A 12,838-nucleotide genomic window follows, 5' to 3' on the forward strand; every position below is an offset into this window, starting at 1 on the left:
CTCCAGAGTTCAAGGGGATGTTTTACTTTTTACAAAACAGCATAACCACCATATTCATGAAACAATTACATCTCTTTATTTTGAAACTTTTCATTCTTTAGATTCTGTTACATGTTCACATTCTTGGAATGTTAACACCACCAAAATATAAATAAGCCTATTTACAGCCACTATTCCTAAAATGTTCCCCATAGAAAAACATCACTTTCCAGTCATACGAGACACTGAGGATACGGACTGGCAAATGGGTCAGTTAGGCAGCAGACCGGACTTAAACGAGCTGAACATAAGTTAAATTATGAAATAGCTTTTTAAAATGAAGCAGGTGTGACTATGAGATCTATTTAACTAATTGAGACAATCACAGTCGAGCAGGATACCAACTGCTGAGCATCTCGGAGGACCATTAACAGATACTTTGAATTAGCTTTCGTTGTACCACAAACCCTATTGATGTAAACTTTAGTTTGCAAACCGGTTTAAATGTTACGAGAAGAAAAGGGAAGAACGAAGAGTTATAAAGTTATGTTTTCATCTCAATGTGGTCTTTATGAAGGAAACAAACTGGGAAACTGAACCAAAGTCAACTATGTAGCAGAGAGTCCAATGTGGGATAATGCAATGTAGCATAAAAATACCACAAGCTAACCGATTTTAAAATCAATTTAGGAGCCTTTGTCAATGTTCACTAATATACTATAAATAACACCATCTATAGACAGTACGAAAATAAATGGACAGAGCATACAGAGTGGGTTTGTTCATGATCATAGAAGTGTTTTGGGGTATTAAATCTGTAGTTATTTTAATCTTCCCATTTTATGTTGGCACACCGATTCTGAACATAACCCTGCAGAGCTCCTCCTGTAACACTTGTGAATGTTCACAACACATCAAAACACCGTGGTCAAATGCCTACATGTTGCACAGTACTCATACACTTATTTTGCAGCTGTGCACTTTTTAAGGACTTCCTGCCTTTTAAGTGTATTTAAGTACACATGCTGAAAATAAGTTAATATTCAAGTTTGCACATTCTTATATTTTAACACTTAACTTTATAGCACATCATTAGTTTAAGAGAAAATACTAACAAAGGCAAGAGAGACTTTAAGAAATCAAGTCATTTGTACCCAGAACAAGACCAGAACATCTGAAGACCAGTCCACCATGCTGGTAGACTTCCACCAGATGGAACACAAAATCTAATTTTAAGTCGGTTGTACCAGATTTGGACAAATACAATTTGTTACAGCACCGTGTAACTACACCCACAAACTGGCTTTCCTGTCTTGCGACTTCACCTGAACTGTGATTCCTCTGAGCTGCGCCACTTTTCACTACTAACTGATCGGACTGCAGCTCGCCGTAAATCCACCTGTGAGAAAGTCCAGGTGGGACAAAAACCAACAGACTCAGGGCAGTGGAGAATAGAAGGCTCGAGCTTTGATATCACAAGACAACTGAAGCAGAGTTAACTTTCATACTTTGTTGCAGCCTGTTCGCATTGATTTTTTTTTTTTTAAATATAAATATTTTGGTCAGTTCTGTTGTACAAATCAAGGTCAGCTAATCCAGGAAAATGTTAGTGGTAAAGTGACTTCATTTTAGGATTTAGATTTTGACTTCAACATGCTTGCAAGGATTTGGAAACAATAAAAAGAGATGAAAAGTTCAAGATGAAGGGGAGAAAGAAGTAATTGATGAGATGATGTGAAGGCACAGTGTAAATTTTAAAAGAGCTTTAACATCACAAGACCGAGTCCTATGAGCTTCAAGTGCAATGTTTTTTTTTTTTAAACTGTCAGCAGCGGTGAGCATCAAACTCGTTGACGCAGACTGCTGAGGAGGGACAAACACACATACAAACAAACGTAGGGCCAAAGGATGGGGCTGTGGTTATTAGGGTGTGCTGGCAGATTAGGTGAGAGGAAGTCTGAGAGGTCCATCGGTTCATGATGGTGGAGAAAGCAGCGGGGGAGGCTGGGATCATTTGTCTGCAACAGCGGCCGCCATTGGAGCGCGTATAGTACCACGAGCGGTTGCCGCCAACTCCTCGATTTCTGTGTTTAATCGTCTGATGACCCACTCCATTGCCTCCCGACCCTGAGATAGACCGATGGGAGAACATTAGAAAACATAATGTGTAGTGACGGGCATATTGTTATGAAAATATATCACGATAAGGGTAATCGGGAGATTTTCAGGAGCTTCACCTTCCCAGCGTTGACAGAGATGGTCTTGGCCATGAGACCTTCGAGGTAGCTGCTCAGACTGATACCTTTCACACTGATCAGAGCCTCTTGTGTCAGCACCGTCCTGAACACACAGTCATACAAAGGTCACAGTCAGCACAATGTTAAATCTGTTTTGAAGCCATTTTATAATCTTCCAAATAAAACTACAAAACACTTTTGCAGACAAAAGGCATCAATCATTTTTAGCTAATAAACTTCAAACCAAAATACACATTGAAGGACAGAACTGGAAAAAAATAATTCTGACAATAATCATAGTAAATATCACAAGTGACATTTGACATTTATAAAAGAAAATCAGTCATTTACTTTTCAGGATCCTGCGGATGTGGCTTGTACGTCAACTTCTCGTCCACAGATACCAGGTTAGTGAAGGAGATCTGGATAGACAAAATAAAGTGCGCATCAGTCTTTGTCTCGGGCTTAAAATATTGACATTGTCTACAGGCGTTACAGTAACAGCAAATTAATAGGCTTATAATATCACTGCACTGCATAATGGAATGTAGCAGCATGCACCGCTCCAAATTGAAGTGTGATTGTATCGGATGCACTTATAAAAAAGGGGGGAAACTCATACCCTTACTAAATAGTCTCTCTTAATTTGACAAAATGAACGCGTTTTGTGTGAAACGCATTCGTTTTTGAGCAAAGTAAATATAAAACTTCTGTTTTTGTCTTATTATAGTGTACTTGTTTTTTGTGGGCAAAAACAAATGCATTTCAGATGAAATAAAAAGATGATAAACTATTTATCTGTGAGTGCTGGAGTTTTGTTTCTTTTATAATATTACTGCCCATCTAGGACACGAGTAGATCCGACTATAATTACATTTGTGAGTTTTATTAAATGTATGTGTTGCTTAAAAATATAATGGGGGGGGGTTATACATGGCATGCGTGACAATTTTAGCCATATTCTTTCAGCTGCAACCCCTGTGAGATTGGGGGCAAATAAAGATAAAACTTAAAGACGTAATTCAAAGCAGTAAGTAGGCTTTCTTTTATATCTTATAAGTATAACAAGTACATTGCTTTAGTCCTTTAACCAGTCTCTGTTGTCTGTACACACACACACACACACACACACACACACACACACACACACTTCTATGAATGGTGATGCCCTTATCTAAGAGAATTAATTGGTCAGTAGGCGGTGCTTTATGCAGGTTGATCCGTTGTCTTGAACATAATCTGTTGTTCAGCACAAGTTAACGCGTTTATCCCAGTTAAAAAGTGAACCAGCGTAACCCAGGGTTAACCCTGAAGTTACCTCACCAACCCCAAATCCTGCTTCGTAGTAGAGGCCCCCAGGTCATGTGTACGTAAAGACATTACACAAGTCAAACTTTTGTCAAAGAAATGTGTAGCGTAGGTAAATGGATTTCTAAATAAGCAATTCACCGAAACCGATACATTGTTGCTACTAACATTAAACAAACTTTAACAATCAGGAAGTAAAAGGTCAGAAGGCTGGTATGTGAATGGCTACTTCATTATAGTCAGGTGATGTGGCTGACTGAGGAAACGACTACAGCTTAAGAGGACTTAATCAGTGGACCGTTTTAACAGATATAAAAGCTCCACTAGAAACACTACCTGAAAAGTCCACAGATACAATGATATGTTGTTAACCAAAACAATTTCCCAACCATACATGATAAAGAAGAGTCTATGAATTTGTTAATTAACGAGGAAAATATTATTTATGTTCTTAAAAATGTGAACGGAGCTGCTGTCGGACAGCCTCATTTGTAAGTGCGTCCCCAGAGAGACGCTCAAGACACAGCAGCTTAACTTAATTGTGATTATGTCAGAAGCTTATGGTTTAGTTCTGTTTCCTCTGTTAGTTAGTTTTGCTGCTGAAAAGTCCTGATGATATCAGCTGCAGTGTAATTACTGCACGCATGGAAACGTTTACAAGCAGCCTCTCTAATCGTTAAAGTAAACCCTCATACACTAATACAATACATCATTTAAAAAGCAACGCAGCCTACAGGCACTGCCCAGGGGCAGGCAAATGTCCATGTGGGTCTCTAAATCTGAGAAAATAATTCATTCAGGTGGGTGCAGGGTGGATGGTTTTAAACCTACACGTGGATTTGGATTAAAGAGCCGATCCATGCATCAATAATAGATAGTGCGTTTGTGTAGGCTATATAATACTGCATATATTTGTATAGTTCTTTTCATACAAACATTTGTAGTGTTTTGCATTAAAATAGCCTATCAAGGCTATTTATATAGCCATACTGTGTATGTAGCCTATAGTATAAATATATAAATATGTACGTGTGTGTGTGTGTGTGTGTGTGTGTAAAATACAAATAAAAAAGTACAACATCCGTACAAAAAAAATAGATACGGAAGAGTCTGTGTATTTGTTTTCTGTCCTACTAAATACTGGCACTCACGCTACTGTACCTAAGATAAAGTATCACTCTGTATCACTTCAGCAGTTCTTACTGAAAGTGTATTTATTAACAATGCTCCCTGTCAACACTACTTACATTTGTAGATTTTAGCTCAAAGCTCTTCTCTTTGGGGTCCACCACTGAATGTTCCTGAACATAAGTGCACGTTCTTGTTACCCCGATGATCTGCAAGAAAGAAAAAAAAAATCCTTACATTAAGCTGTTTAAGATAAGTCAGGCACAAAACTTTTGCTAAAAAGTGGGATGTAAGGAATCTTAAATTAACATCCGTGTTGATGTTGAGACCTGTCTTAATATCTCACAGAACAAGAATGAAAAGTATTGTCTTGTATTTCTTTCCTATGCCTATACAGAGTATTTTAACTATGGAGTCATGTGTTTTGAATTGATTTAGCTTGAGAGGGACAGCAGGTCCAACAATCAAATCTGGGCAGACAATTTATTTATATCGGCAATCGGAGGAGGTCAAATCATAAACGCTGTCATGATGATCACAGATCAGGGCATGCGCAGTTCATCTCGAACAAGCCCATTATCGATCAAAATTAAAGCATCACTGCAGCTTAAGCATTTCTCTCATCATCTAACTTACAGACTTGGCCATAGAGGGGAGCCCCCACTCTGTGCTGAGCAGTCGTGTGCTGTGTAACCGTCCCTCTGTGTCCACGCTTCTGTCCAGAACATCCACACCAAACACACCGGGGTTCATGGGGTTGGGGTACTTTTGCATTGCTGCCTTGGTCACCGTCTCCCATGGGTGGCTGTTAAAACCAACAGTAACTTTAGAAACAGCAAGCTCCTTAAGGCCAGTTTACACTCTGGCAAGGCCCTGCAGATTGTCAATGTTAGCAAAAATCTGAAATATTTCCATTATATTACATGTGGTTATGTCTGAACTTTGTCTGGACCCACCAATAAAAAAAATTGCAAACTGTCAATATTAAAGAGTGGTGCTCTCTCTCTGAGAGTCTGACAGTCACACTGACAGGAGGAGGAACGCCCCCTCCTCCTGTCAGTGGTGATCATCTTTCATCATCATCATCAGGGATTTTAAGTAGAAACTTCTGGAAATGGACAAACATGTTCGGACCATTGTTATAAGCGTATTACAGTCTGATGGGCAAACATAAACAAACAATAGACAGATCATTGTATTTTCATCGCAGGGACTGTCGTCTTCAGCCAGACACTGTTATGTAACTTATCGCTCATGATGATCGCGGTACATAATATAAAATTCAGCGGCAGATTTTGTCCCAGCGATTAAGACTAGACGCATGGGAACCACACGAATCCTTTTCCCTTATAGTAACTCGTAGCTGAAACGTTTAAATAACCTTTAACTTGTAATATGACGCACACGGTTGAGCAACATCTGATAGCCAACGGTAAGTTTAAGGCTAACAGCGAAAAGCTAGCTAGCTAGCTAGCTAAAGCAGTTTACTTCTAGGGCACCAAAACCAACAAGTGTAACGTTAGATAGCTAGCTATTTGTTGAAAGAACTTAGAACATAAGGCGAATAGAGGTCACATTTACTAAATGTGGTCACTAACATAAACGACAAACAGTTAGGTAACTTAGCCTCAGGATCTTTGTTTGAAGTTACCGTTAACTTATGTGCAACCTTATCAGCTAAGGAGGCTAACGTTAGCAGCTGCGCCCCAGCGGACATTACGGGAAACCCACAAAAACTTATCACACGAAAGGAAACCAGTTACTAAACAGACAAACGTGTATACGACATCATCACGAACAGAACGCTACTCACTCGAAAATGTGCTCTGACGCCCAGATCTTCATTTTGTTAGGCTTTTCTGTCAAGGCTCGGGAGCCGGCCGAGCGCCTAATAACAGCGTGACAGAGGTTAGGAAGGAAGGAGCAGCTGAAGGAGAAAACCTTTAATGGACGACACTCCCCTGGTGGCAGAGACAAGTGCTGCACTCTGACATCCAGAACATGTTTAATTTATTCACAGCTGTTACAGTACCAGTTATTTTACAACAATTACAAATAAATTGACAAATTCAAAGTAATTCAAAGTCTAATGATACCAAAAGGTGGACCTGTAAAATAGCATAGATGCAGGACTAAGTGACATCATACTACCAACAAACCAACAAACCAGATATAGTAAAAAAAAATCATTAAATCACCCAGGTCAAGCATCCAAATCAATAATTATTTAAAAAACAAACAAACAAAAAAAAACAGACAGACAATATTATTAGCTACATGCCCAATTTCCCCCCAACGTCTTTTTAATCTATTTTTTTTTTTTTTTAACTTATCAAATATGGTATGATGTGCATTTACAATCAACCGACTGCAGATATATCACCAAACACAAAAAAGAAACACTGGGGGCGGGACAAGCGACCGCGAAAGCTGTCAATCATGATAAAGTACCGTTCTGGGTGGGAAAACGACCATCGTATCTCAAATTACGTCATCACGCACATATCCGACCTGTCCTTGAAGCCACAACACAGGCAAGATGGTCGCATACTGGAGACAGGCAGGCCTCAGGTAAAAATTATATACAAATGTAGCTATATCTTCATAGGTAGCTTTGTGGTCAGTGCTGACTAGGTTTTTGCAAATACGTATTTGTTGTTATAACGGAATACTTACACAAAGTCCTTGTTATTCCGTCGATTAAATCGCTCAGGGGGCGATATACAGCTAGCTAGCTAACCCATGCTTTTAACTTACAGCGCCAACGTTAAGTTAGCTGATAACCGTCCAAGATGTGACTGTTTCTGATAATGCATGTGATACATTGTTTGTTGTTAAAAAAAACAGTTGGTTTTTTCACTGTCAGTATTGTTTGTCCTTTAGCTTTAGCATGCGGCTAACAAGTGTGTCCTCTCTGCAGCTACATCCGCTTCTCCGCTATCTGTGCTAGCGTGGTGCGGGCTGCGATGAAGCCGCAGTTCAAAGCCGAAGCATTAAAGGCCGCAGAAGCCAACGTCAAAGTCCTGAAACCCAAAGCAACTGCATGTAAGTTAATCAAATATTATAAGTTACCAGCACTCGAGAGAAACTCTGATCACATTAGCACATAAATGCATCATCCCCTGACTTGTTTCAAGGAGAGGCAGCTGTGACATTGAGTGGTGACAGAGTGCAGGTTTTCAGCGGTGGGAGAAATATTCCGAGCATTTAGATAGCAATAAAAGAACAGAAGAATTATCAGCTACATTTATATACATTTAGTATGTAAGTATCAACAGTGACCTTACTTATTTAGCAGAATGTCCTAGTTTAGAGTGCTGTATTGTTAAATAGGAATAGTATTTCATGTAAGCAGCCTTTTATTTTGTACCTAATCAAGGTGGAGATCATTTGTACAGTAACTAATTCATGTACTATTGAGTAGTTACATCTGCAATGCATCATCTTTTCTAGATGAGTTTTCTGGAAACATGAATGACACGTTTTGTATGCAAAATGTTAATCTCCAAAGTACTTAATAATTAGTTGATTGCAGGTTTTGGTTTGAATGAAACTGGCACACAGCAGTCCTTGGTACATGGTTACCTGTCAACCAAAATTTGTGTAAAAGTATTCTAGATCAATGATCCCTATACCTTTTTCATACCTTCTAAACTGATGCACAATACTTAACTGACCCCATGTATGGTGTATGGAGATGGCGTTTTATGATGTTGCACCACTGTAGGTGTCTGCACATTACTGCTGCTCATAACCCATTTTTGCACCCCTACTGTGCAAAGTTGGACTTTGGGAGTCTTTCCAATTTTTCGTCATCCAAATTAATATCACAAGTTGAAAGTTTACTGTCCAAGTGGACAAACTCTAAACCTGTAGTTACTGATATGAATAATTCTCTTGTTCTGTTTGGCATGCAATATAATTTTCATGAGGACATTTTCAGTAATGTTTTTATCCTTTTTCTCTATTTCCCTCCAGGATTTGAGAACAAGATGTAGATAGTTTTTCCTTGAGTTGTGAGGTCCTGTCACTGTCCTGTCCTGCACACCGTGGAGAAGAGAAAAAGGATCACATCAAGATGACCTGAATGAAATTGCAGTTATTTTCCCTTTCATTTGTTATTAAAATTGTATTAAAGATGGATATCGTAAATACATTTTGTTCCCTTGTTGAATATAGTATTCACAGCACTGCAGAACGAGACACTGAAACATTTTTGTCTGTGACAACAATTTTATTTTGGTATAAATGAATCAGTGCAGTAGTCTACATAGTCATATACAGAACCATGGTATTTACAGAGGTATGTGTGTTGATCCATGAGTAAATCGGTAGTTTGTTGACTTCATTGATCCTGATATAATCTAAAGTTGGGGGAATAGGGTGTTGTGTACAGTACATACACCGGTAAAAACCTGAATCCAAAACTATTAGAAATGCATGCATTGCCCAGTGGGCTGGAAATCATATAAACTATAGCAAATAACTGGCAGGCACTTAATTTGTTTAACTGCAGTTCACATTACTTGGTGTTGTCTGGTTTAGTGCCTTCTAAATTACTGTAAAATGTCATTGTTGGTATTCTGAATGATAGAGGCAAATAATAGAAAATTACTCATTTTGCTTTTTGCTAGAAGTTGAAGTGTCCGTAACAATAACATAAGTGTCAGACAAGTAAATCTCACATTGATGACCTCTTTGAAACTAATCAAAAAAATCAGGGATCATGTTTTTGTCGGTATGAATACTAGTAAAGGTATCATGAAAACTATGATTCATTTTTATATAAGCCCTGACTGCTTTAGAAGAATTCTCTGCTTGCCCTTTCCATGAAGGTCAGAGCTCAAGATAAGTAGTCAGAAAGGGACCCAAACTTCAGCAGGGTTCTTGATTACAACTGGATCATTAATCACAAGTTCCCCCTGCTGAATGAAATGACTACTGCACCAAATATTATTTGCTCTAATACATACATTTTGAGTGATGGTAGTTGAGTGTGGACACATCCACAGGCGGTGTTTCACCCTCCACGTCCCATACTAACAGATGGTATGCCACCAAACACTAGCTGTCTTTTTTCTCTCTGGTCATCTTGATCATGGTCTCCGGCGATCGGTAGAGGAAGATGAGTTTCTCAAACAGCGTCTCCTCCAGCTCCATCTCTCCCGTCTCTCGGACCACGAAAATGTCCGTGCAGAGCTTCAGGACCCGGTCCACACATGGGAGGTCCTCAAACATGATGGACCTGGAGATCCCGTTGAAGAACTCCCTGACAAACTTTCCGATGACCAGCACCACTGACATGTACAGGCCTACGATGCTGTGGTGAAGAGAAGAGGAGCAGAGAGAGTGGACAATTAGTCTCTGTGAGAGAAATACAACAGCTGAGTAGGTGGGAGAGTTTTACCGTCATAATGCAGGCGAGATGTCCTGTTACCTACCCATGTCCAGCCAGAAAGCCCAGACTGGAGGGGCTAACTTTATCACTGAATACCACTATCTCTATGCTGTGACACTTGTGGTTGGAGAAGGCGAGAACTGGGGAGCACTCTTCCACCACCCACCACTGGCCTGCCTTTTTCTCTGACCCTCCGTTGACCTGCTGAAGTTTGACTGACATGGGCCTGAAGAAAGCCAGCGCCTGGAGGTCTGGGCGGTCTGAGTGCTCTGAGGAAAGACATGCTGGGATTAAATTAAACTGCATGTTTTAAACAAGAGATGGGTACAGGACAGATCACTCGGATAAGATCGGCAGGTGATCCTTAACCAAGATGGATTCCTTTGGATATTTTAAGTACAATGCTGTTATAATTTATAAAAGAAAAATCTGTAGTATGGTCAATTTATAATAAACTGTGACTAACCTACTTTCATCCTTGTTGCCATTTTGGACTCTGGTCCTTTGGGACCCCTGAGGAACTTAGGCAGCAGAGAATGAATGAGCCTAAAGGAAAGAATAACATAGTTTAACACCTTTTGAGCTCAAGTGGAGAAAATACTCCTGCGATGTTGCACAATGCATGTCTGGATTGCAAAATGAGAAATAGTTTATGACAAACATTATTTCAGCTCATGTAGTGCCATGCTTACTAAAGTATTTTTAGAGTTGATGTTTGTTTTATTTAATTCTCCAACATTAACATCTCTAGTATAGACAGAAATTGTATTTCAACACCAGAAGAAGACAAGCAGTTATAGTACAACCAAGTAAAAACCAACTGGTTGTGTGTGTTAACGGCAACTCACACAGGTTTGCTGCTGTTGCCATTGAGCATGTGGACTATCCCTTCCCTCAAGGCCTCGTCCTCAAACTTCACAGTGTGTTCTCCCACCGTCTCTACAACCATTGATATGGACGCATTCCTGAGAAGGGAAGGAGAGCAGCGTTAAGTTAACAGTTTGTTCAGTGCTATATGCATCTGTGCAAAATGCAGCCAAATGATTTTAAAATGGAGTTACCGAACAGTTTAATTAAGAGATCTGCATAAAGCATTGAACGTCTCAGATCTCTTTATTAATTTCAAATTAAACTTGATACATTTTTGAATCCCCAAGAAATGAATATGACATTATATAAATGTAATGCACAGATACAGATGCTCTATGTGTAACTGTACATCCATTCACACATAATGGAGTCTGTATCTTAATGAGTTGAAGTACTTTTAAGAAAATTTTTTTTTTTTAATATGTAAAAGAAATGAAGAGCTCACAAACTGAGCAAAATACAAAGAAAAATAAATAAATAAAAACAGAAATTCATAAAAAAATACATTTATCAGTGCTTGTCCATACTTGGGAATGTATTTCAAGCCAGTACACCCATGAAAACCCACAAAGACATAAGCCCACTGGATCTGCATTGCACTATGACACACACACACACACACACACACACACACACACACACACACACACACACACACACACACACACACACACACACACACACACACACACACACACACACACACACACACACACACACACACACACACACACAGACAGACCTGAGCAGTGTCCAGCGTAAGGTCATGTATATATGAGAGGAGTTGCTGAGCTCCTGGATCATGGCAGCTCGACTGGCCGGGCTGATGCTCCACAGCAGACTGGCATCACTCTTGATCTTAGCGACAACAATATCGTCCGCCTCATAGTTCATTATGAACTGCATGGCGGACTGGGAGAGAGAGCAATATTGTGTTTTATCAGTGTTGTAAAATGAATTGAAGCCTCATCTCTCTATTTATGTGTCTGTTTCTTTTCTCAATGTCTTTTATATCTTATGTAAAGCATTTTGAATTGCCTTGTTGTTAAAAGGTGCATTATTGTTGTTAAAAGGTGCATTACTAATAAACTTGCCTTGCCTATGCATCATAACCATTTGTCCACCAGGAGGCTCCAAAACAATAACTTCTGTATGCATCATACTGCAACTCTTGACATCCTGACATCCACATTAAAATACTGAATACTAATATTCAACATACACTAACACTTGAGCTTCCTGGTGTCCCAACACAATAAACATGATGTAGTATAGCAGTTATGCTACCCTTTAATTTGGAGAAACAAAAAACATTCTCACAAAAATCATTAAAAAACATATATAGATAAGAAAAGACACAAGTATATATCTACATGCATACAAAGAGAATAAGAGGTGCTCCTATCATGGCCATAGGCAGTAATTGGTTAAGACAATTATTGCTTTGACATATACAATAGAAACATGATACAGTTTTATTAATTATTGTCTCCATTACTGGTGCTCTCAGTTTTGTGTTTACAGTCAAATCTTACTGGATGGGTTGCATAGATTTTGGTGAGTCGGTTGAATCCAGCTTCTGTGTACGGAACCAAGTTCTGCTCCTGGGCGCTCATGGTGAACAGAGGCTGTGGAAACACACTCGAGAGTAAAACATTTATATTACACGTACACTAGAGATGAACAATGACTAGCGCCTGAACTGCACAGTTAGAGGGCAAGTTAATCACTGGTATAAACCATGATGGTACTGCAGGGAAGTGGTTGTTCAGGTCGCTGTCTTTGGCTCTAGTGATGGCAATGTCGGTCAGTCAGTCGCTCGGTCTGCTCCTTTGGTCTAGACTGAAATATATTAACAACTACTGGATGAATTGCCATGCAATTTTGTTCAGACATTCATGGTCCCCAGAGGATGTAT

General features: G+C 39.3%; 3 protein-coding genes across 5 annotated transcripts in view; 1 reads left to right on the forward strand and 2 right to left on the reverse strand.

Moving 5' to 3' along the window:
- Positions 1–53: 53 nt before the first annotated feature.
- Positions 54–6,717, reverse strand: LOC116040771 (PRELI domain containing protein 3B). The gene is made up of 6 exons (XM_031286401.2): positions 6,466–6,717; positions 5,289–5,457; positions 4,772–4,861; positions 2,568–2,638; positions 2,217–2,319; positions 54–2,106 (listed from the first exon to the last, which is right to left on the reverse strand). Exons 1-6 carry the CDS (start codon positions 6,495–6,497, stop codon positions 1,990–1,992), a joined length of 582 nt encoding a protein of 193 aa, XP_031142261.1. The 5' UTR covers positions 6,498–6,717; the 3' UTR covers positions 54–1,989.
- A 297-nt stretch (positions 6,718–7,014) lies between these two features.
- Positions 7,015–8,808, forward strand: atp5f1e (ATP synthase F1 subunit epsilon). Its single transcript, XM_031286145.2, has 3 exons — positions 7,015–7,223; positions 7,573–7,697; positions 8,631–8,808. Coding segments are annotated over exons 1-3 (159 nt in total). The 5' UTR covers positions 7,015–7,191; the 3' UTR covers positions 8,633–8,808.
- Positions 8,809–9,716: 908 nt separating this feature from the next.
- The window catches only part of si:dkey-11f4.7 (piezo-type mechanosensitive ion channel component 2), a 32,200-nt gene continuing 29,078 nt past the window's right edge, over positions 9,717–12,838 (reverse strand). For 2 of the 3 annotated variants that reach the window (XM_031286140.2, XM_036008320.1), the window contains 6 exons: positions 12,456–12,548; positions 11,663–11,832; positions 10,899–11,015; positions 10,517–10,596; positions 10,094–10,319; positions 9,717–9,972 (listed from right to left, as the gene is read on the reverse strand). In XM_031286140.2, the coding sequence (XP_031142000.1) occupies positions 9,717–9,972; positions 10,094–10,319; positions 10,517–10,596; positions 10,899–11,015; positions 11,663–11,832; positions 12,456–12,548 (942 nt within the window). The remainder of the gene's footprint in view (positions 9,973–10,093; positions 10,320–10,516; positions 10,597–10,898; positions 11,016–11,662; positions 11,833–12,455; positions 12,549–12,838) is intronic. The other variant, XR_004102724.2, reaches the window with a different exon arrangement.

This window comes from Sander lucioperca, chromosome 12, assembly GCF_008315115.2.
Source record: "Sander lucioperca isolate FBNREF2018 chromosome 12, SLUC_FBN_1.2, whole genome shotgun sequence".
Classification (NCBI taxonomy): Eukaryota; Metazoa; Chordata; class Actinopteri; order Perciformes; family Percidae; genus Sander; species Sander lucioperca.